Source organism: Camelus ferus, chromosome 22, assembly GCF_009834535.1.
Source record: "Camelus ferus isolate YT-003-E chromosome 22, BCGSAC_Cfer_1.0, whole genome shotgun sequence".
Classification (NCBI taxonomy): domain Eukaryota; kingdom Metazoa; phylum Chordata; class Mammalia; order Artiodactyla; family Camelidae; genus Camelus; species Camelus ferus.
In genome coordinates this window covers 18,311,031-18,331,998 of record NC_045717.1, presented here as the reverse complement: position 1 = coordinate 18,331,998, position 20,968 = coordinate 18,311,031, and the positions used below count along the sequence as shown (strand labels likewise).

The 20,968-nt window shown below is 38.3% G+C and overlaps 3 protein-coding genes across 3 annotated transcripts; all 3 read left to right on the top strand.

The window, feature by feature from the left end:
- Positions 1–3,005: 3,005 nt before the first annotated feature.
- LOC102524556 (olfactory receptor 7A10) lies at positions 3,006–3,938 on the top strand. Its single transcript, XM_006189389.2, has one exon. The coding sequence runs from the start codon at positions 3,006–3,008 to the stop codon at positions 3,936–3,938; it is 933 nt and encodes a 310-aa protein (XP_006189451.2).
- Positions 3,939–11,124: 7,186 nt separating this feature from the next.
- LOC102524290 (olfactory receptor 7A17) lies at positions 11,125–11,964 on the top strand. Its single transcript, XM_032466355.1, has 2 exons — positions 11,125–11,482; positions 11,768–11,964. The coding sequence occupies exons 1-2, from the start codon at positions 11,131–11,133 to the stop codon at positions 11,962–11,964; spliced, it is 549 nt and encodes a 182-aa protein (XP_032322246.1). The 5' UTR covers positions 11,125–11,130.
- Positions 11,965–18,514: 6,550 nt separating this feature from the next.
- Positions 18,515–19,615, top strand: LOC102524035 (olfactory receptor 7A17). The gene is made up of 2 exons (XM_032466354.1): positions 18,515–19,093; positions 19,379–19,615. Exons 1-2 carry the CDS (start codon positions 18,587–18,589, stop codon positions 19,613–19,615), a joined length of 744 nt encoding a protein of 247 aa, XP_032322245.1. The 5' UTR covers positions 18,515–18,586.
- Positions 19,616–20,968: the final 1,353 nt, after the last annotated feature.

Below are 20,968 nucleotides of genomic sequence, written 5' to 3'. Positions count from 1 at the left end.
ACAGAGAATCATCCAGCCCAGAATGTCAATAGTACTGAGACTGAAAACCTGGGTTAAAGAATACAATTATTTGTAATATTTATAGCAATAACAATATATTCAAGTTGTTTTCCAGTCTTGTAACATATTATGTTTCTGCCAGCAAAATTAGGGTACAGCTTTTGCTACCAGTTTGAAGTTTCCAACCCCAACCAGTGCGACGGCTCTTTAAGTCTTTTTTCCTCCAGGCTTATGAATGTGAAAGATGTTTCTTGTTTTCTTAAATTACTGCTCAGTTTCCACAAACTTTACATATTTGATCACTGTATTAATTTGCCTATTATTATTATATGCCCATATATTATTTGCCCATTTTTCTACAATATTCAGCATTTCAAAAGATTTCTACAAATCATTGCTTCCCAATTGATCTTGGAGGATATTTTCTGACAGTAAAATTAAAAATTTTTATTTAAATATATCTATTTTCCTACCTCTGACTTTCTTGCTTTATTGGAGATTGTTTTGCCACCTGTAAATTGTATACATCGTGTTCTAGACATTCATCTAAAATGTGTTGCTTGTTGGTTACTCTTACACTGATGTTGTATTACCCCCGATTTTTTTGTAAGATGGGTAAACAAAGAGACCAATTTCATATTCTTCCAGATAAATAGCCATTTATGCCAGGTTTTTTAAACAATCCAGACTTTTCCAATTAAATGGAAACACACTTTGCTGTCTGGTAAAAGTTCATATCTACTGTGACCTAATTCCTGATCATTCAACAACAACAAAAATAGAACACCTGATATGTACCAGAAAGTTCTAGGTACATTACATGCTATCTTATCTTATGTCAAGGTCTTGACTAAGCTAAATATGAATTCATGTTGATATCATTAAATTGTTATTTTTATATTATATTTGAGTTAGTGTTTGATTCTTCATTCAGTTTTGCTCACTACAGTTTTTTGAAGCTACTCATTTTAACCTGTTGTCATTATTCTTGTCTTTAATTTTATAACTTTTCCTACTCTTAGATGAGTTTTTGTATAAGTGCACATATATTCACACACTTTTGTGAAAACTACGACAGTGATCAAAGCAGGTGAAGCCCCTGCCCTTCTGGAACATGCAGCCTGATAATGAGGACAGAGTACAATGAAATAAATGTGTTATGACATGACGTTTTCAGGCATAACCATATGAAGAAAGGGATTCAGCATAAAAGCACAGAATTCTCATGGTGTAGACAGGATTTATAGGGCATGGTCTGGGGAGAGCTATGCATGTTGCACGAAGTCCAGAACCAGGATTAGAGTGTGGGTTTGTCCAAAAAGCGATTAAAACCCAGAGCCCAAGAGCAACGAAGGAAAGACTTCACGTGAGAAAAGTGACAAAGGGGCCAACTTCATCCCCTACTGGACCATATAAAAACTGATTGGTTAAATAACTATGGGATAGGCACAGGGGAAAAGTCTTCTATTGCTTGATACCAGAAATGCCCAACTTTTGTTACACGTTATATATTTTCTTTTGGAAAGTGTTGATTTATCCCTCTGTTCATTCTCTCTTGGGTGTTACATTATGTAAAGTGTTTGACACCATAAAAATACCACTACTTTTGTCTGTTGGACAAACTTCTTTTTGTTCTCTTATTATTTTTGTTGGACATAAAGCAAATGTAATCAGGGTTGGAAAGCTGCCGGAATCAGGGGAGATTCCTCTTCCTTACAGCCTCTCAGGGACCAATTGAGCTTATTAGATCTTTATTCCCCACATCATTCCTCCTCTCTCTCTCTCTTATTCTCTCTCTCTCCCTCTCCTCCCAACCCCAATATACTGAGCAGATTTTTTAAATGTTCGTTTTAATACACACCAGAAAAAGGCCATCTCATTTGGAGCTCCGGTTTTACTTGTCCAAGGGATGCTTAAGAATTGGGATTACCGGGAACCTTTTCTACATTACACAGGGGGAAGATCATTGATTGAGTCCACTTGGGTTTATGCATTCCTGGTGTGATCAGTAAGGCTGGGGCTGAGAAGGACATGGAAGTGACATAGTGCAGGAGGCCATACTGTGCTCTGTGTGTATTTGTTACTTGTGGGGTGTGAGCAGTTCTCTGAACAGGGGTACCAGGTCTCGTATTTTCCAAGGTGACTCTAACAATCCCCGGGCCAGAACTCAGTCAAGGGAGGTGCTAAGCAGGGGGTCTGTTTCAATTCATGGGACACCTTTGCAACAATATTAATAAACTGTAAGATTTACTAAGGACATGGAAGTCGCTGTGCCTTGGGTTTCAGCAGTAGTGCAGAGGCCACTTCCCGCCTCAGCTTGTGTGATATCATCTCTCATCACTCTTTCTCATGTTCATTCACCTTGTGACTGGCTTCACTTTTTTTTTTTTTTTTTTTTGACTTGAGCATTTGAAATAAGCACCTTCCTCAAGGCCTTTGCACTGGCACTGCCTCTGCCAGGCATACACTTCCTCACATAACCTGCGTCTCCCTCCCTCTCTTGCTTGTGGTCACTGTTCAAACATCACCTTGTTTGCAGGTCATGCCTGGATATCCATTAAAAATAGAATGCCCTGTTGACCTTCTCCTATATACTTGCCTTACCCTTTCTACATACCATCTGTCACTAACTAAAATGTTATGATTTTCTTATTTGCTTATATTTTCTTTCTCCACCATTGAATGGTAGGGCCCTATTTTGTTTTTCAGCAATAACTTAATTGCCTAGACTGCCTCAGTTTATATTCCTGAAATGCATGAAACTTTTCTAATGAAAACTATAGAATACATTACCCCTTAGGGAAGGAGTTGATTGGGACAAAAATTTTGTATCAGCGATGACAAAGGGGAATCTCCTAAAGTAGATGATATTCATACACAAAATATTTCATTTAATTTCACAACTGCAAAATATAAGTCATAGCATTTCAAACATGTGAGTAAAGCACATGGCTGTGAAAATTAGTCATGTTATTTTCCTCTTTCCTAGAAGTCACCTCTACCACATGAAACCAGGCAATGATACACGACTTTCAGAATTTCTTCTTCTCGGAATTTCAGAGAAAACAGAACTGCAGCCCATCATATTTGGGCTTTTCCTCTCCATGTACCTGATCACTGTGTTTGGAAACCTGCTCATCATCTTGGCCATCACGTCAAACTTCCACCTCCACACACCCATGTACTTCTTCCTCTCCAACCTGTCCTTTGTAGACATCTGTTTCACCTCCACCACCATCCCAAAGATGCTGTGGAACATCCAGACCCAGAGCAAAGTCATCACCTATGAAGGCTGCATCACTCAGATTTATTTTCTCATACTCTTTGCAGTGCTGGACATCTTCCTCCTGACCGTGATGGCCTATGACCGGTTTGTGGCCATCTGTCACCCCCTGCACTACATGGTCATCATGAACCCCTGGTTCTATAGGCTGCTGGTTCTGATGTCCTGGATCTTGAGTGTCCTGAATTCCTCTTTACACAGCTTGATGATGTTGCGACTGTCCTTCTGCACACACTTGGACATCCCACACTTTTTCTGTGAACTCAATCAAATGATCCAACTTGCCTGCTCTGACACCTTTCTCAACAACATGGTGATGTACTTTGCAGCTGTCCTGGTGGCTGGTGGTCCTTTTGCTGGTATCATGTACTCTTACTCTAAAATAGTTTCTTGCATACGTAGGATCTCATCAGCTCAGGGGAAGTATAAAGCATTTTACACCTGTGCGTCTCACCTCTCCGTTGTCTCCTTATTTTATTGCACGATGCTAGGAGTGTACCTTAGCTCTGCTGCTACCCACAGCGCACACTCAAGTGCAACAGCCTCAGTGATGTACAGCGTGGTCACACCCTTGCTGAACCCCTTCATCTACAGTCTGAGGAACAAAGACATGAAGAGGGCTCTGAAAACGCTGTTCGTGAAGGGAACTGTATAAGGGCCAAACGTCACCCAAGGGATGGAAAACCCGTGACTGAAGTGTTCAAAGCCGCAGAGAGGGCAGTTGTGACTATCTGATCAGACAGTGGAAGTAGAACTTGCTCTTTTTAAAAAATTAAATTCCTGGAATTTCCATTTCTGTGACTGTAACTTCTCTCTTCAGTTTACGGGACTCTCTTTAGTAAGCCTTCTGCTGCCTCTGACACACAACGGCTTCTCCTTGTCTTATTCCTACTTTCCCAAATTTACTTCAACCATGTATCAGAAATATTTGGAAACTCCTGTTTACCTAATGTGACGACATGGATTTCTGTTTTTAAGAATAACTTCTCAAATCACATAGGTCATACCAAATATTTTTTTCATTAGTTTTTGAAAAGAACTGTTGAGTTGTAGTAATCCTATTTTTTAAAAACCCCATATATTTGAAGACTGAGGCAATCTGTGTAATTTTATACCAGGGGAAAATCTGAGGCATTATTTTCACTACTATATCCAGCATTCCTTTGTACATCACTACCTTAACTGCTCCTTCTCACCGTTTGGACTGTAACATACTACTGTGATTTACAGGGGCCATTGCTTCTTATTCTCCTCATTGGGATCGTGTTCTTTCTTAGCTTAGTGTCCGCAAGGCCTGCCTTACCCACTCTCAAAATGATTATCAGATACACGTCTGCAAGAGGAGTCCCCATTAAGAGACAAACTTTAATAAATAGATTCACCTAAGATGACCTTAGAATCACAGATGACCTTCAACATGAAGCTAAATTGTAACTGATACATTGTATTACTATGCCAAATATTGATTTTCCATGCTGTATATTTACTGGAGGATGGAGGATAGATGTCCATGTGTAAGGAGAGCTTCATACATATTAGTGAAAGATTGTTTGCCTTTTTTCTAATTTTTATTGAGTTATCTTCCTGTTTCTGCTTGAAAACTTCCACTTCTACCTATAAAATGACTCCTTTCATTGCTCTAATGGAAGTATAGCCCCCTGTCTACACTTTTGTCGTAACCAGGAGCGGAATGGTGAATGATCATTACCATTATCTTCCATTAAACAGCTCTGTTAATGCTCACGATCAAAAAATGACTCAGAGACCTTGAATTCCTGTCCAGTCATGTAAATCAGCATCACCAATTTTTCTGCACAAACATACACGTCCCTCGACCTCTTCCGTTTACCTGGAAGTGAACGCCAATGAGAGCATTCAAATACAGCTTTCTGAAATAAACTCAACCAACAGAGTGACCATGAAAGCTCTTTCCAGATGCAGGAAGAGATGCCAAAAATAATCAGTGGTAATTATGACTGTCCTCATTCTGTTCACTTTGGTTTTTGTATCAGTTAGCTGTCTCTGCTTAGCAAGTCATCCTAAAAGCAAATGATTTAATATGATGCCTTTATTACCAAATGAGATTGCAAGGTGGGGAGTAGTTCTGAGCTCCGCTGAGCTCCTAACGAGGGGACACTCAGCTATGAAACCCTACATTGTTTCTCTAAGGCTCATCCGTGATGTGCGTGGCAGGTGCCCTTCCCACTTGATCCACTGTGATCCGTTTACTCTATTTCTCTGTCTAGTTTCATCTTCTATTTTACAGAAAAAGAGTGCCAAGTTAGAATTCCTTTAATTTGCTTCTACTATTTCTACGACATTTTTCTTTCTCCTCACTTAGAAGAGATATCTCCTGTCACTGCTCAGTGTGAATCAGCTGTGTTCTAGATCCTACTCTGACCAATGCACCCTTAGACTTCAAAGTGATTCACTGGAAAATAATTACATACTATACACACACATTTTCAAATGATGAATCAAATGAACTGTACAAAAATTACACTCCATACTGCATGTTCCCTTGTGTGTATAATTCAAGAAAGTGCACAGTAACTCTAAAGGCTTCTTAATGCAATTGTGGAAACTTTAATCTCCCTGAACCTCAATCCTCATTTTGTAGGTAATGTGGAATAATAAACACAACTCCCGAGGAATGCTGCAAGAAATAATAGAAATGAGTGGATGTATTTTGTGGAATCCAAAGAAAACGTTCAGATGTAAAGTTGTGTGCATTCACATGTGTGTGCTTATCTGTACACACATTTCTTTCAAATCAGCATACTCATAACTACATATGTACACACACAGATGCACTTATGGTTCTATCTTTTATGTAGGAAGAAAACTTGAGAGAACATTGGAGAGGATACAAGCGAAGAACATGAATATTTGAAAACAATAGGGGAGCTTTGGCACACATCAGGTGCACCAGCTTATCTGGCAGCGGTCCAGGGGACACCCTGTGAGTCCCTGACTCTGGAGGCCAAGGGGACTGGCATTCCTAACTGGATCACAAAAATCAGAAAAACAGTTGTTTCCAGACTCCCATCCCCAGGGCACTGCACAGGCAGCAGACTGAATCACACTCCAGTCTTCTTGAGTAAAAGAGGCCTGTTTGCTTGTCCAGGAACGTTGGCCTGAGGGGCAGGCTTCTGGCCTGGCGTGTTCCTCCTAAAGGCCTAAGGAGGTGATCTCAGGGAACAGAGGTTGCTGGGTGCAGTCTTTGCACCCTCCTCTGCCTCGCTCCAGCTTGCTGGTACCTCCCACAAAGGCGCTTACGCCCTTCGTCGGCCCTCTTGATTTTCGCAGCTGCTTCCAGGTCCTGGTCCATCCTTACATCACCTGGCTCAGTACGACAGTGGGGCTTCTATTCAGAGGCCCCACAGGACTATAACCAAAGGAGGAAGAGTTCTTAAACAGCGACCACCTTCAGGGCACAGCAAGACATAACTGACCCAGAAGCTCAGTTTTCCAGTGAAATAGGCTTATGCCCTTATCATCATCCCTGCAGCCTCAGGGGCAGGCTTCTAGCTGAGCACACATCAGTGCGCTGACTGTAAATATTTCCAGATACCTTGGAAGGTGGCCATTTTCCTCACACCCTCCTTTACTGTGCTCCAGGATGCCTCTGTACCTTGGAGTGTGCACAATGATTGAAGTCGTTTGCGTTACACCTGAAACTAAAATTATGTCATGTATGAAATTCACCTCAACTTGTAAAGTGATGTGTGCAGAGCTGAGTTTTCCCAAAAAACTCATGAGAGAATCTATTTCCTTTCCAATTTCCAATTGTATTTCTGGCCATCTGCATACCTTGGCTTCTGGCCCTTTTTCCATCTTCAAAATCTCTCTAACACCAAATCTTTTGTGTCCCTCATCAGCAGGTAGAGGACCGCTGTGGTTACTTTAGTGCCACTTAGATAATCATGGCTAATATTTTTATCTAAAAGTCAGCTGATTAGCAACCCTGTTCAAGCTGCAACCTCAGTCCTTCCTGGTTTAAAATAAAAGTAACATATTCTGGTGGTTGAGATTCGTATGTTGGAGGACCTATTCTGTCTGTTATAAAATCTTTCTCAGGTATGTTTCGTTTTGAGTCATTCAAGGACTGTCATACAAAGAAGTAAACACAGAATTTACCGGAGCCTCTGGAATTAATGAATGTGCTCTTCCTTGAAACTTCTATGCAAAGGAGGTGTTTGGTGCAGAAGACCTTAACCACCTGCCCCTAACTCTATCACAGGATCCAGCCTTGCTGCTCAGAGTGGTCCACTGACAGGGACCTGCAGCATCCGTATCACCCAGGAGCTTGTTAGAAATACAGAACCTCTGGGCTCACCCAGACCTGCTGATTCAGATTCTGCATTTGTGGTAGGATTTTTGTTGAGCCACAGAGACACTGAAGTGGAAGAAATGTTGGTGTAGAATAGGTTTCCTTGTCCTTTACTGTCGACATTTGGGCAGATAATGGTTGTGGGTGCTTTCCTGCAGATTATAGGCAGCATCGCGTTAGATAAGCCAAGCATTCTTTAGGGGGAAAAAACATTTCTGTTTGAAAACCAGTGGCTTCCATTTTGAGAACTAGAAGCATCCTGACAGAATGCAATCAAAGCCCATCGTGTTCTCAGATACTAACTTTGGGTAGATCACTAAACCTCTTGAAGCCCCATTTCTACAATCGATAATGGAGTTCCTGAAGGTACTTCCTCATGGATAAGACGTTTATAAAAAGTAAAACAAACAATCCCTATGAGGTGCGAAGCCCATGTTTTAGTACAGAAAACACCTAAATATATCTCTTGTTAAATGTAAACAAACATTTAATAATGAAGGACTAAATGACAGCTCTAAACCAGAGACATAATTATAAAATTCCTAATTTCTTATTTGTTATGGCAAAAGTTTCACGCTGACAATGCATGCAGTGCCCATTGTTTATTATCAAAAGAACTCAATTCTCTTGTTTAAAAAGAAGAATTAAAATTGTCCAGACGTGCAGGGGCTGTGTCCCCACCATAAGTCAATACTTTGAATATACAAGAGACCTAATCCAGACAGGTTCCTCAGTCTTCGACTTGAGGAAAACTACCTCAGAGTTCAGACTGGGTGATAGGAGACGTAGAGACCTGAAAGGGAGGCAATTTCGTGGGGAAGGAGTAAAAAGAGTAAAGACCTGGATTCATTTTACCTTACCCTGGTCTCTTGTGAGCAGAGAATCATTAGGAAAAATTTTCTTCATTCCAGAAGAGTTTCCCACAAGGGAGTTACGTCTTAGAGGTTGAAAAAACAAGAAAGAAATGTGCCTAATGAGCAGATATAAGGAGCTATAAATATCTCTACGTCTACAGTCTCTCAGCCGGTGTAAACTTGGGCTGGAAGGGGCACAGATCTGATTTTTCATTGGTTGGTTGGTTCTCCTAATTCTGGCTGGGGGACTGATGTTTCATTCCTTCCTGCTGCCTTGTCTGAGGACAGAGCCTTAGTCTCCATCATCAGCCATCCAGGGAAGAATCCAGACTCCCCCCTCACAGACCTTCCTCTCCGAGTTCCCATCCAGGGAGGTCCAGTAACCCACTTGACTGCGTGAGAAGGTCAGAGAAGAAGGAAGCCAAGAACATTTACCAATCATTACCTGAGGGCCAGTTCATCTCAGCCCAGAGGCAAGAGTTTGTTGTTTGTTCATCTGCTTGATTAATTAACTGTTTTTATTTCAGTGGTTACATATTTTACAGTGTAACTGTGCTATTCTCACTTTTGATTGTCTTTCCTATTATTTATCGTTAAATTGCTGTCATGTCAATGCTAGAAACATATGTTGATTGTTAAATTCAATCTGCGGTTCTAATCAGGGGGTAGTTTTCTCCCAGGGGATACACTGAGCAGTGCCCAGGGACATTTTTGTCTCCACACTGGAGTTGGGTGAGTGGCGACCACGGATGCTGTAAATATCCTTCAATATACAGCACAGAGCATGCAACAGAAAATGATCTGGTCCAGGAAATCAATAGTATTAAGACTGAGAAAACCTAGGTTAAAGAATAAAGTTTTTTGTATTTATTTATAGCTGTCTTTGGGTGGTTTTCCAATCTTGTTAACACTTTCTGTTTCTGCCAGCAAAATTAGAGCACAGCTTTTGCTACCAGTTTAAAAGTTCCAACCAGTATGACTGCTCTTTAGGTCTTTTTCCCAGGCTGATGGGCGTGAAAGGCATTCCTTTGTTTCTTAAACTATTCCTCAGTTTCAGCAAACTTTACATAGTTGGTCACCATTTTCATTTGCCTATTATTATTATATGCCCATATATTATTTGCCCATTTTTGCACACTTTTCAGCATTTCAAAATATTTCTACAGATCATTGTTTCTCAATTGACTTTGGAGGATATTTTTTTGACCAAAAATTTTTTTAATTTATTTAGATATATCTATCTTCTTGCTCCTCAGTTTCTTGCTTTATTGGAGGTGGTTTTGCCACCTCTAAATTGTATGTGTGGTTCTCTAGATGTCCATCTAAAATGCATTGGTTGCTCTTACATTAAGGGTGTATGTAATCCCTGTTTTTTGTATGATGTTGGAGGGAGAGGACCAATTTCATATTCTCCCAGAGAGATAGCCACTTAAAAATCCACACTTTTCCACCTAAATTGAAATATAATCTTGCCATGTTGTAAATGTCAACACATATTGACCAAAGTATTGATTCATTCAACAGTAATGACTGAAAGCATTCTAGCAATATTATAATTTTATTTTATTGAAGTCTTTGAAATTTTAATTATTAATCTCTGTTGATATCATTAAATTTCCATTCTTAGTGTAATCCATAAGGCTGGAACCTAGAATCACATGGAAATAATACAACACAGGAGGCCATGGGGTGTGTGTGTGTGAGAGAGAGAGAGAGAGAGAGAGAGAGAGAGAGAGGGACTTGCGGGGTTGAGCAGTTGTCAGAACAGGGGTATGAGGTCTTGTGCATTCCAAGGGACTCTTACAATCCTGGGGCCAGGACTCAGTCAAGGGAGATACTAAGCAGGGGGTCTGTTTCAATTCATGGGACACCTCTGCAACAAGATTAATAAAGTGTAAGATTTAGTACAGACGTGGAAGTCCCTGTGTCCTGGGTTTCAGGAGTAGGAGAGAGGCCACTTCCCGCTTCAACGTGCATGACATCATCTCTCATCAATCTTTCTCATGTTTATTCACCTCGCGACACTGGCTTCACTTTTTTTGACTTGAATGTTTGAAACAAGCACCTTCCTCGGGGACTTTGTGCCGACCATTCCCTCTGCTGGGCACATATGTCCCCACATAAACTCAGTCTCTCCTTTATATCTCCTCTCTATTTCTTCATACCACCGGTCAGCATGGGATGTTATATAATTTTACTATTTGTTTATATAGTCTTATTATATATACGATTGAATGGTAGGGACTTTGTTCTTCAGCACCCATTGCCTCGATATGCTTAAAACATGATCAGGCCTCATATTACATTCCTGAATTACATGAAGAAATTCTCATTAAAACTGTCAAACACATGTCCCTTAGGGAAAAAACTAACTGGGACAAAAATTCCAGATCAGAAGGGGTACAAAGATCCCTTATATGGGATCATATCCATACACAAAACATTAAAATTAATTTTGGCAGCAAAATATAAATTGTAGCATTTCTAATATTTGAGTAATGCACATTTGTGCAGAAATTAGCCATGTTATATCCTTCTTTTCCAGAGGTCACTTTCATTGCATGCAAACAGACAATGCTACACGAATTTCAGAATTTCTTCTTCTCGGATTTTCAGAGGAGCCAGCATTGCAGCCCCTCATATTGGGGCTTTTCCTCTCCATGTACCTGATCACTGTGTTTGGAAACCTGCTCATCATCTTGGCCATCACGTCAAACTTCCACCTCCACACACCCATGTACTTCTTCCTCTCCAACCTGTCCTTTGTAGACATCTGTTTCACCTCCACCACCATCCCAAAGATGCTGTGGAACATCCAGACCCAGAGCAAAGTCATCACCTATGAAGGCTGCATCACTCAGATTTATTTTCTCATACTCTTTGCAGTGCTGGACATCTTCCTCCTGACCGTGATGGCCTATGACCGGTTTGTGGCCATCTGTCACCCCCTTCACTACATGGTCATCATGAATCCCCGGCTCTGTGGACTGCTGGTTCTGGTGTCCTGGATCATGTGTCTCCTGAATTCTTTGTTACAAAGCTTAATGGTGTTACGATTGTCCTTCTGCACAAACTTGGAAATCCCACACTTTTTCTGTGAACTCAATCAAATGATCCAACTTGCCTGTTCTGACACCTTTCTTAACAACATGGTGATGTACTTTGCAGCTGTCCTGCTGGGTGGTGGTCCTTTTGCTGGTATCATGTACTCTTACTCTAAAATAGTTTCTTGCATACGTAGGATCTCATCAGCTCAGGGGAAGTATAAAGCATTTTCTACCTGTGCTTCTCATCTCTCCATTGTCTCCTTATTTTATTGCACGATGCTAGGAGTGTACCTTAGCTCTGCTGCTACCCACAGTGCACACTCAAGTGCAACAGCCTCAGTGATGTACAGCGTGGTCACACCCTTGCTGAACCCCTTCATCTACAGTCTGAGGAACAAAGACATGAAGAGGGCTCTGAAAGCACTGTTTGTGAAGGGAACTGTATAAGGGCCATGTCCTAAAACCAAGAAAGCACCCATTATTGCGAGGTCAGAGCTTCAGAATTAGAAATTGTCATTTTTTGATCAGAATATGGAAGGACAATTTGCTGTTTTTAATTATTTTCTGGAATTTCTATTTCTTTGAACTCAAACTCAACTTCTCTATTCAATTTATGTTAACTCATTTTATTAAGCTCTCTGCTGTCTCTGATATCCATCAGATGTTCCTTTTTTTAATTCTTACTTTCCGAAATTTATTTCAACAATGATTCAGAAATACTTGATATATGTGTTGCCAAAGCCAGTACTGAATCAGAAATATTTGGAAATTCCACTTTACCTTAATGAAACAACATGGATTTTTTAAAAATACTTTTTCTCAAATTGCATATATCATACCAAATAGTTTTCTTTCCTTTTACTAAAATAATTCCCAAATCAACAAAATGATTTTACTAAAACTATTCCTATCAAAAAAAGTACACTTGATGACCAAAACATTTTACATAAATTTTATAATAGAGGAAAATCTGAGATACAATATTCACTTTTGTACCTAATTTTCCTTTGCACATTACTATCATAACTGCTTTTTCTGATATTTTGGACTGTAACTCACTACTGTGATTTATAGCAAGTCATTGATTTTTGTTTTGTTTTTCATATTCCAAATGAAAATGAGATTCCACATGTAAGAGAGTCTTTCTCTGTCTGACATATTTCACTTAGCATAATACGTTCTGCATCCATCCATGTTGCCTCAAAGATCAAGATTTAATTTTTTTAAAGGCTGTTACTCCATTGTATATATCATGTATATATCATGCTTTTATTATCCATTCATCTATTGATGGACACTTAGGTTGCTTCCATATCTTGGTTATTGTAAATCATGCTGCAATGAACACTGATGTGCAGATATCTTTCTGATTTAGTTTTTTTGTTGTTGTTGTTGTTTTCTTTTGGCAGATACCCTGAAGTGAAATTGCTGAATCATATGGAAATTCTATTTTTAATATTTTGTGGAACCTCCATACTGTTTTCCATAATGGCTGCATCAAGTTACAATCCCACCAACCGTGCGCAAATGTTCCCTTTTCTCCATATTCACACCAACACTTGTTATTTCTTATCTTTTTGGTGATAGTCATTCTGACAGATATGAAGGAGTATCTCTTTGTGGTTTTGATTTTCATTTACCTAATGATTAGTGCTGTTGAAAATCTTTTCATTTGTATGTTGGCCAACATTATGTCTTCTTTGGAAAAGGCCTGTTCAGATCTTCTGCCCATTTTTTAATTGGGTTGGGGTTTTTCTTGATGCTAAGTTTATAAGCTCTTTGTATATTTTGGATATTAATGCTTTGTTGAACATACCATTTGCAATTATCTTCTCTCATTCAGTAGGTTGTCTTTTCATTTAGTTGATAGTTTTCTTCACTGTGCAAAGATTTTCAGTTTCATGTTGTCCTACTTGTTTGTTATTGCTTTTGTTTGCCTTGCCTGAGAAGACAGATCAAAAAAATATACATATATTTTTGATAGTGGGGCAATATCCAGCACCAACTGCTAAGAGAGGGCTAGGACACCTCATGGGCACCCAGAAGTACCTGCCTCCCCCACAGATATCCAGTGCACATTTGTGCACATGGCCCTCCAGAATAGAGAGGAAATAAAAATAGAAATTAAAGAAAACAATAAAAGGGTCAATAAAAGAAAGATTTTGGAAAGATAAACAAAACTGATAAATCTTTAGCCAGGCTCACCAACGAGAATAGAGAGAGGACAGAAATCATAAAAGTAAGAATTTAAAGAGGAAAAATAACACCTAATACCACAGAGATACAAACAAACAAACAAACAAACAAAAAATAGAATACTATGAACGGTTGTATGCCAACAAATAGAACAGCCAAGAAAACAATGAACAAAGGTCTATAAACAAACAACATGCAAAGACTGAATCAAGAAGAAACAGACAATTTGAACAGATAAATCACTAGGAGTAAAACTGAATTTGTAATTAAAAAACAAGAATTCCCAGCAACAAAACTCCAGGACTGCACAGCTTCACAGGGGAATTCTACTTAACATCTAAAGAAGGACTAATATCTATCCTTCTCAAACTATTGCAAAAAATTCATTCTACAAGGCCAACATTACCCTGATACCAAAACCAGACAAAGACAGCATAAAGAAAGAAAGTTCTAGGCTAAAATCTTTGATGAACGTAGATCAAAAAATCCTTGACAAAAAAATCCTCAACAAAATATTAGCAAACTGAATCCAACACTATATGAAAAGAATCATATACCATGATCAATTGGATTTATTCCGATATCACAAAGATGGTTCAACATTTACAAATTACAAAGTGATATACCCCTTTAACAAAAGGAAGGATAAAAATCACATGATCATTTCAACAGACGCAGAAAAAGCATTTGACAAAATTCAACATTCATCTATGATAACACTCTCATCAAAGTTGGTGTTGAAGGAACATATCTCAACATCGTAAAGGCCATTTTTGACAAACACGGTCAACATCATACTCAACAATGAAAACCTGAAAAGTTTTTCTCTAAACTCTGGAGCGAGACAAGGATGACCACTCTTGCCACTTTTATTTAACATAATATCGGAAGTCCTAGCCACAGGAATCAGGCAAGAAAAAGAAATAAAAGGCATACAAATTGAAATGGAAGAGGTAAAGGTGTCACTATTTGTAGACAACAAAAGATACTTTATATAGAAAACCCTAAAGCCTCCACTCAAAAACTATAGAATCAATAAATAAATTCAGCAAAATTACAGGGTACAGATTAATATATTAAAAATCTATATAATATAAATTTCTATACACTAATAATGAAATGTCAGAAGGAGAAAGAAAAAAGCAATTCCATTTAAAATTGCATCAAAAAGAATTTAATACCTAGGAATAAACTTAAGCAGGGAGATGAAAAACCTACACTCTGGAAACTATAAATCATTGACAAAGGAAATTGAAGATGATAAAAGAAATGGAAAGATACTCCCATGCTCTTAGATTGGAAAAATTAATATTGTTTAAATATTAAAATTTAAAATTAAATATCACCTGCAATTTTGCTGAAAATCTAATAATTAATACCCTATATTTTCTACTCTTGATTTAATGAAGATGCTTTATTCTCAGTTTTATTAAGTATGAAAAGTTGTCACTGTTTTGTTTTTTCTAAATCAATAAAGTTAATAAAGACATCTAAAAAAAAAATGGCCATACTACCCAAAGCAGTCTATAGATTTAATGCAATCCCTATCAAAATAACCATGATATTTTCACAGAATTAGAACAAATAATCCTAAAATTTATATGGAACCACAAAAGGCCCCAAATGGCCAAAACAATCTTGAGAGGGGAAAAAAAATCTCTTCCAGACTTTATACTACAAAGATACAGGAAAAAAGTTTCTAATAAGCTGGCCTCAAGAAGATTAGCCATGATTATCTAGGTGGGGCTAATTTATTCACACGGTCCTCTAAATATGGATGAAGAGGCAGAGGAGTTGGAGTTTCTGTCCTTTCTCTCTTTCTTTCAAGTCTCATGTCTGCATTGGAAAATGGAGTTCATAATAGTACTACCTCATAGGATGGAGTTTTCTAAAAATTAAATCTTACAATCCCTACAAGGTACTAAAATCTACGTGTTCTCTTACAATTAAAAACATTTTCTACTGACAGGCACATGTAGAATAGATAAACAAGATTATACTGTATAGCACAGGGAAATATATACAAGAGCTGGTGGTGGCTCACAGCAAGAAAGAATGAGACAATGAATATATGTATGTTCGTGTATAATTGAAAAATTGTACTCTACACTGGAATTTGACACAACATTGTAAACTGACTATAACTCAATTAAAAAAAAAAATTTCTAATGAGAGACTGACAGCTCTTAACTGGTGCCACAAGTATGAAGTTCCTAATCATTTTGGCAAAACTGTCATGAATCCAAGCAGTGTACTGCCCAAGGTTTTGTATTAAAGGAAAAAACTATACCACTTCTTGAAGATGAGAATAGTAATTTTCTAGAGCTATCAGGAGATGTGACCCACCAGAAGTAAATGCTTTGATTAGGAGCCTAATCAACAGAATTCTCAAACATAAACTCGGGAGAAAAGTTGAACTCAGGGTTGGGATGAGGTGCTGAGGCCTCAAGGCTCATTCGTCTGGAATATAAGAGAGATCATGGAAGGAGTAATCAATACTGAATTCGTCTGGCTTGTAATACTGTCTCCTAGAGCAGAGAATGAGCAGGAAAATTTTCCAATCTGTCCAGAAGAATGTCCCTCAGGGAAATCAATTATTACAGGTATTATTAACAAGAGGGAGATGCGCTAATGAGCAGACACAGGGAGCTGTAAATATCTCCTCTGCTGCAGTCCCCCAGCCTGTGCAACCTTGGGCTGGGTCAGATACGGTTGTTGCTTTAGGAGTCATAACTCTGGCTAGGAGACCAATGCTCAACTCCACCCTGTTGTCTTGTCTGGAAAGAGAGTTTCTATTCCCATCCAGAAGAAACTGGACATCTTTGCTGAGACCTTTCTCTCAGAGACTCCACCCAGGTGAATCCAAAAGCCCAGTAAATACTGCAGGAGGAGGTCAAAGGGAATGGCAGCCAAGAACATTTACCTGAGTTCACTTGAGAACCAATTCAGACTAGCCCAGAGCTGACACCTCTGTGGATCTTTGTTTGCTTGGCTAATTAATGTAGTGATTAATGATGCCAAAAATAGAATATTGAACTCAACAAAGCAAGGGTCCATGTTGACCATTAAATGATGGGCATGGAAGCCCAATTAGAAGAGAGAATGGGAGGTGTAAGGTGCTTCCACTAAAAGTAGAACTTCAGTCCAAGGACTCTTGCAATTAACTGGAGTAAAGATACAGCGTATTAGCTGTGAAAGGGTGTACGGTGATGGGAGATTTTTTTTTTAAGACGGAACATTTTGACTCTGATGAGTGAGATCCAGGTAAACGAAGGGTGGCAAACTTTTTCTTGTAACAGCAGTCCATGAGACATACATTTCACAGTTACTCCTCTCTCTTAACAATCAAATGAAAAAAATTGATTACGTGAAAATGGGCATGTTAGTCATCTTACTTCGCAAAGATTTCATTCCCTGTGAGGCTGACTGTATTTGTAGGTTAGCTAGCCCATTACTTCCTCTATTTAAAATTGCCTCTACAGGTCCTTCACTTCTGTATAGTGAATTCAGCATGTTTTTGTTCCTGTTTTTGATTATATTCTTTCAAATTAAGAATTGGACTTTTTATCATCAGGTTTGTTGTTTGCCACTTAGATTATGCATGTGTACAATTGTGCAGAATGTCTGAGTTTATAAATTTTGTGTGATAAAATGTGTCAGTCATATTATGTTCTCTCCCTTGCTTAAGAAAAAAAATTTAGCTGAAAGAATTGAGTTTTCATTTTTTTTTTTTACTTGCGAATCTTTGCCTTAAACAAAAATGAAAATGAATACACTTCTACATATTTGGTGCTCATAAATCATGCTTTATACATAATTGCAACTACTTTCCACATCTGAATTCTTATTGTCCTTTCATTCTTCTGTGATTAGGTCTGTTTCAAAAAGTTGCATTGTGTTCAGTTTCCATTTGGAAGGCATTCTTCTTTACATTTGACTAAATTATTTTTCATATGCATATTTGAATCCATATATTTCTATGTAAGAGGAAGTTTATAACTTAGTGCTTCTATCTTATATTTTTTAAAACTTGCTGTCAATTATTTTATTTCCAAGTCTTTTGTAATTTAAAATTGATTTAGTGATATTATTAAATTATAATTATTATATTGCATTTTCCTTCAATTTTGTTTCATATAGTTTTTTATACTGGATTTCCTAAAATGCAGAAGATACAAAATATGGACAAGGGACCCCTTGTGAATTGAAGTTTCAGCAGCAGCGGGGAGGCTACCTCATTCCTCAACATTCTCTGCCACCATCACTTCTCACTCTCCCTCCTGTTCATTTCCTTCACCGGGGTGGCCCCCTTTTGGGACTAGAACATCTTAAACACCTTCTTCAGGGAATTTCTTTGCACTGTCTGTTTCCTTGCCCAGGCACACTTTACCAGGTTTGTTCATGCACTGGTTCTATCTTCCTTGAGGTCTTTGTTCAAATATCCCCTTGTTCACAGGTCTCACCTGAACATGCATTAAAAAAAATAGAACTCCCTTTTCACTCTCTCCTTTATACCTCCTTTTTTTGTCTTCATAACACTGTCACCATCTGACATGCTAAATAATTTTTACTTACTTTTATTCTGTCTCCATAACCAGATTTTGGGAGCTTTGGTTTTTCAGCACCCTGCACTCCCTGCATAGTAAGTGCCTGGAGCATTTTCTCAATTCAATTTGTATTCCTCAAGTGCATGAAAGAGTTTCTTATCAGAACTGTGAATACATGACATCTGGGGGGAAAAGGAGAGCGGGATATGTCTGCTAACTAGAGATAACACAGAAGATTTTAAAAAGGGGACCAAATCCACGAACAAAATATTGAAATTAATTTCTTAATGGGAAATATAAATGGCAACATTTCAACAATGTGAGTAATGCCCACTTGTGTGACAGTTAATCATATATTCCCCTTTTCTAGTAGTCACTTCCACCACATGACACCAAGGAACATAACAGCAGTTTCAGAATTTCTTCTTCTGGGATTTTCAGAGGAGCCAGAACTGCAGCCCCTCATGTTTGGGCTTTTCCTCTCCATGTACCTGATCACAGTGTTTGGAAACCTGCTCATCATCCTGGCCGTCATCTCTGACTCCCACCTCCACACCCCCATGTACTTCTTCCTCTCCAACCTGTCCTTTGTAGACATCTGTTTCACCTCCACCACCATCCCAAAGATGCTGTGGAACATCCAGACCCAGAGCAAAGTCATCACCTATGAAGGCTGCATCATCCAGATGCATTTTTTTACACTCTTTATAGGATTAGACATCTTCCTCCTGACCGTGATGGCCTATGACCGGTTTGTGGCCATCTGTCACCCCCTGCACTACATGGTCATCATGAACCCCCGGCTCTGTGGACTGCTGGTGCTAGCATCCTGGATCATATGTGTCCTGCATTCCTTGTTAGAAAGCTTAATGATGTTGCGACTGTCCTTCTGTACAGCCTTAGAAATCCCCCACTTCTTCTGTGAACTCAATCAGATGATCCAACTTGCCAATTCTGACACCTTTCTCCATAACATGGTGATGTATTTTGTAGCTGTGTTGATGGCTGGTGGTTCCCTCACTGGTATTATTTACTCTTACTCTGAGATAGTTTCCTCCATACGTGGAATCACATCATCACACAGGAAGTATAAAGCATTTTCCACCTGTGCATCTCACCTCTCCGTTGTCTCCTTATTTTATTGTACAGGCTTAGGAGTGTACCTTAGCTCTGCTGCTTCCCACAGCTCACACTCGAGTGCAACAGCCTCGGTGATGTACACAGTGGTCACCCCCATGCTGAACCCCTTCATTTACAGTCTGAGAAATAAAGACTTAAAGAGGGGTCTAAAAATACTCTTTCAAAAGGAAACTATAAATAAGCCTATTATCCTAAGGTTTAAGAAGTATACATGAAAGCAGAGCTCAAAGCCTGAGCAAAATGTTGCCAATCTTTGATCAAACTGTGGAAGTAGACCATGCTTTTTCTATTTCTCTTGGAATTTCTATTTCAACTTTGACTTTATCCAATTTATGTAACTCACTTTTATATTTTGGAATATCTCTGATATCCAAGTCTTTTTTCCCTTATTAATTTTTCTATTCTCCTGATTGTATTTCCAACCTTGGATGTGAACTATTTGGAAATTCCCATTCATCTCAAGAAATTACATGGATCTCTGAATAATAATTTCTTCTCAAATGAAATATACTGTTTTTAAAATTTTATTTGATGAAAAGAATAATCATGAGTTTTAATACTTCTATGGGAGAAAACTCCTCTTGGCAAATAGAACTATTTATAAGTTTATAAGAGAGGAAAATCTGAGACCCCTGTTTTTCACTTTTGTAAACATCATTCCATTCCATATCACTACCTTAATTACTCTTCCTGATAATCCAGACTTCAACATACTGGTTGTTGTCACTAATTATGGGACATTTTTCTACTCATTAGGATTTTATACTTCTATATAGTTTGCATTCACTCTGTCTACCATAGTCACTTGCAAAAATTGATAATAAAATACATGTCTCTCCTGGCTAAAGAAGATGTGGTATATTTATACAATGGAATACTATTCAGCCATAAAAATGACACCATACGCCAATTGCAGCAACATGGATGTCCCTGGAGAATGTCATTCTAAGTGAAGTAAGCCAGAAAGAGAAAGAAAAATATCATATGAGATTGTTCATATGTGGAATCTAAAAAGAAAAGAAAAGAAAAGAAAAGAAAAGAAAAGAAAAGAAAAGAAAAGAAAAAGACAAATGAACATAAATATAAAACAGAAACAGACTCATAGACATAGAATACAAACTCGTGGCTGCCAGTGGGGAGAGGGGTGAGAAGGGAGACTGGGAGTTCAAAATATGTATATATAGAATAGGTAAATAAGATTATACTGTATAGCACAGGGAAATATATACAAGATCTTGTGGTAGCTCATGGTGAAAAAGAATGCAACAATGAATATATGTATGTTCATGTATGACTGGAAAATTGTGCTCTACACTGAAAATTAACACCACATTGTAAACTGACTATAACTTAATAAAATAAAATAAAATAAATAAAATAAAATACTTGCCTCCAAGTGGACTCTACACAGAAAAACATATGCAAAAATAGATAGATATAATATGGTCTTAGAATAGAGTTGACCTTAAGTATGGTGAAGCAAAATATTAAATCATACATTTATTACTATGTAAAATATTTCATTTTAGTTGTTCATCTACTCATTGAAATATGGAATATCAGTGTCC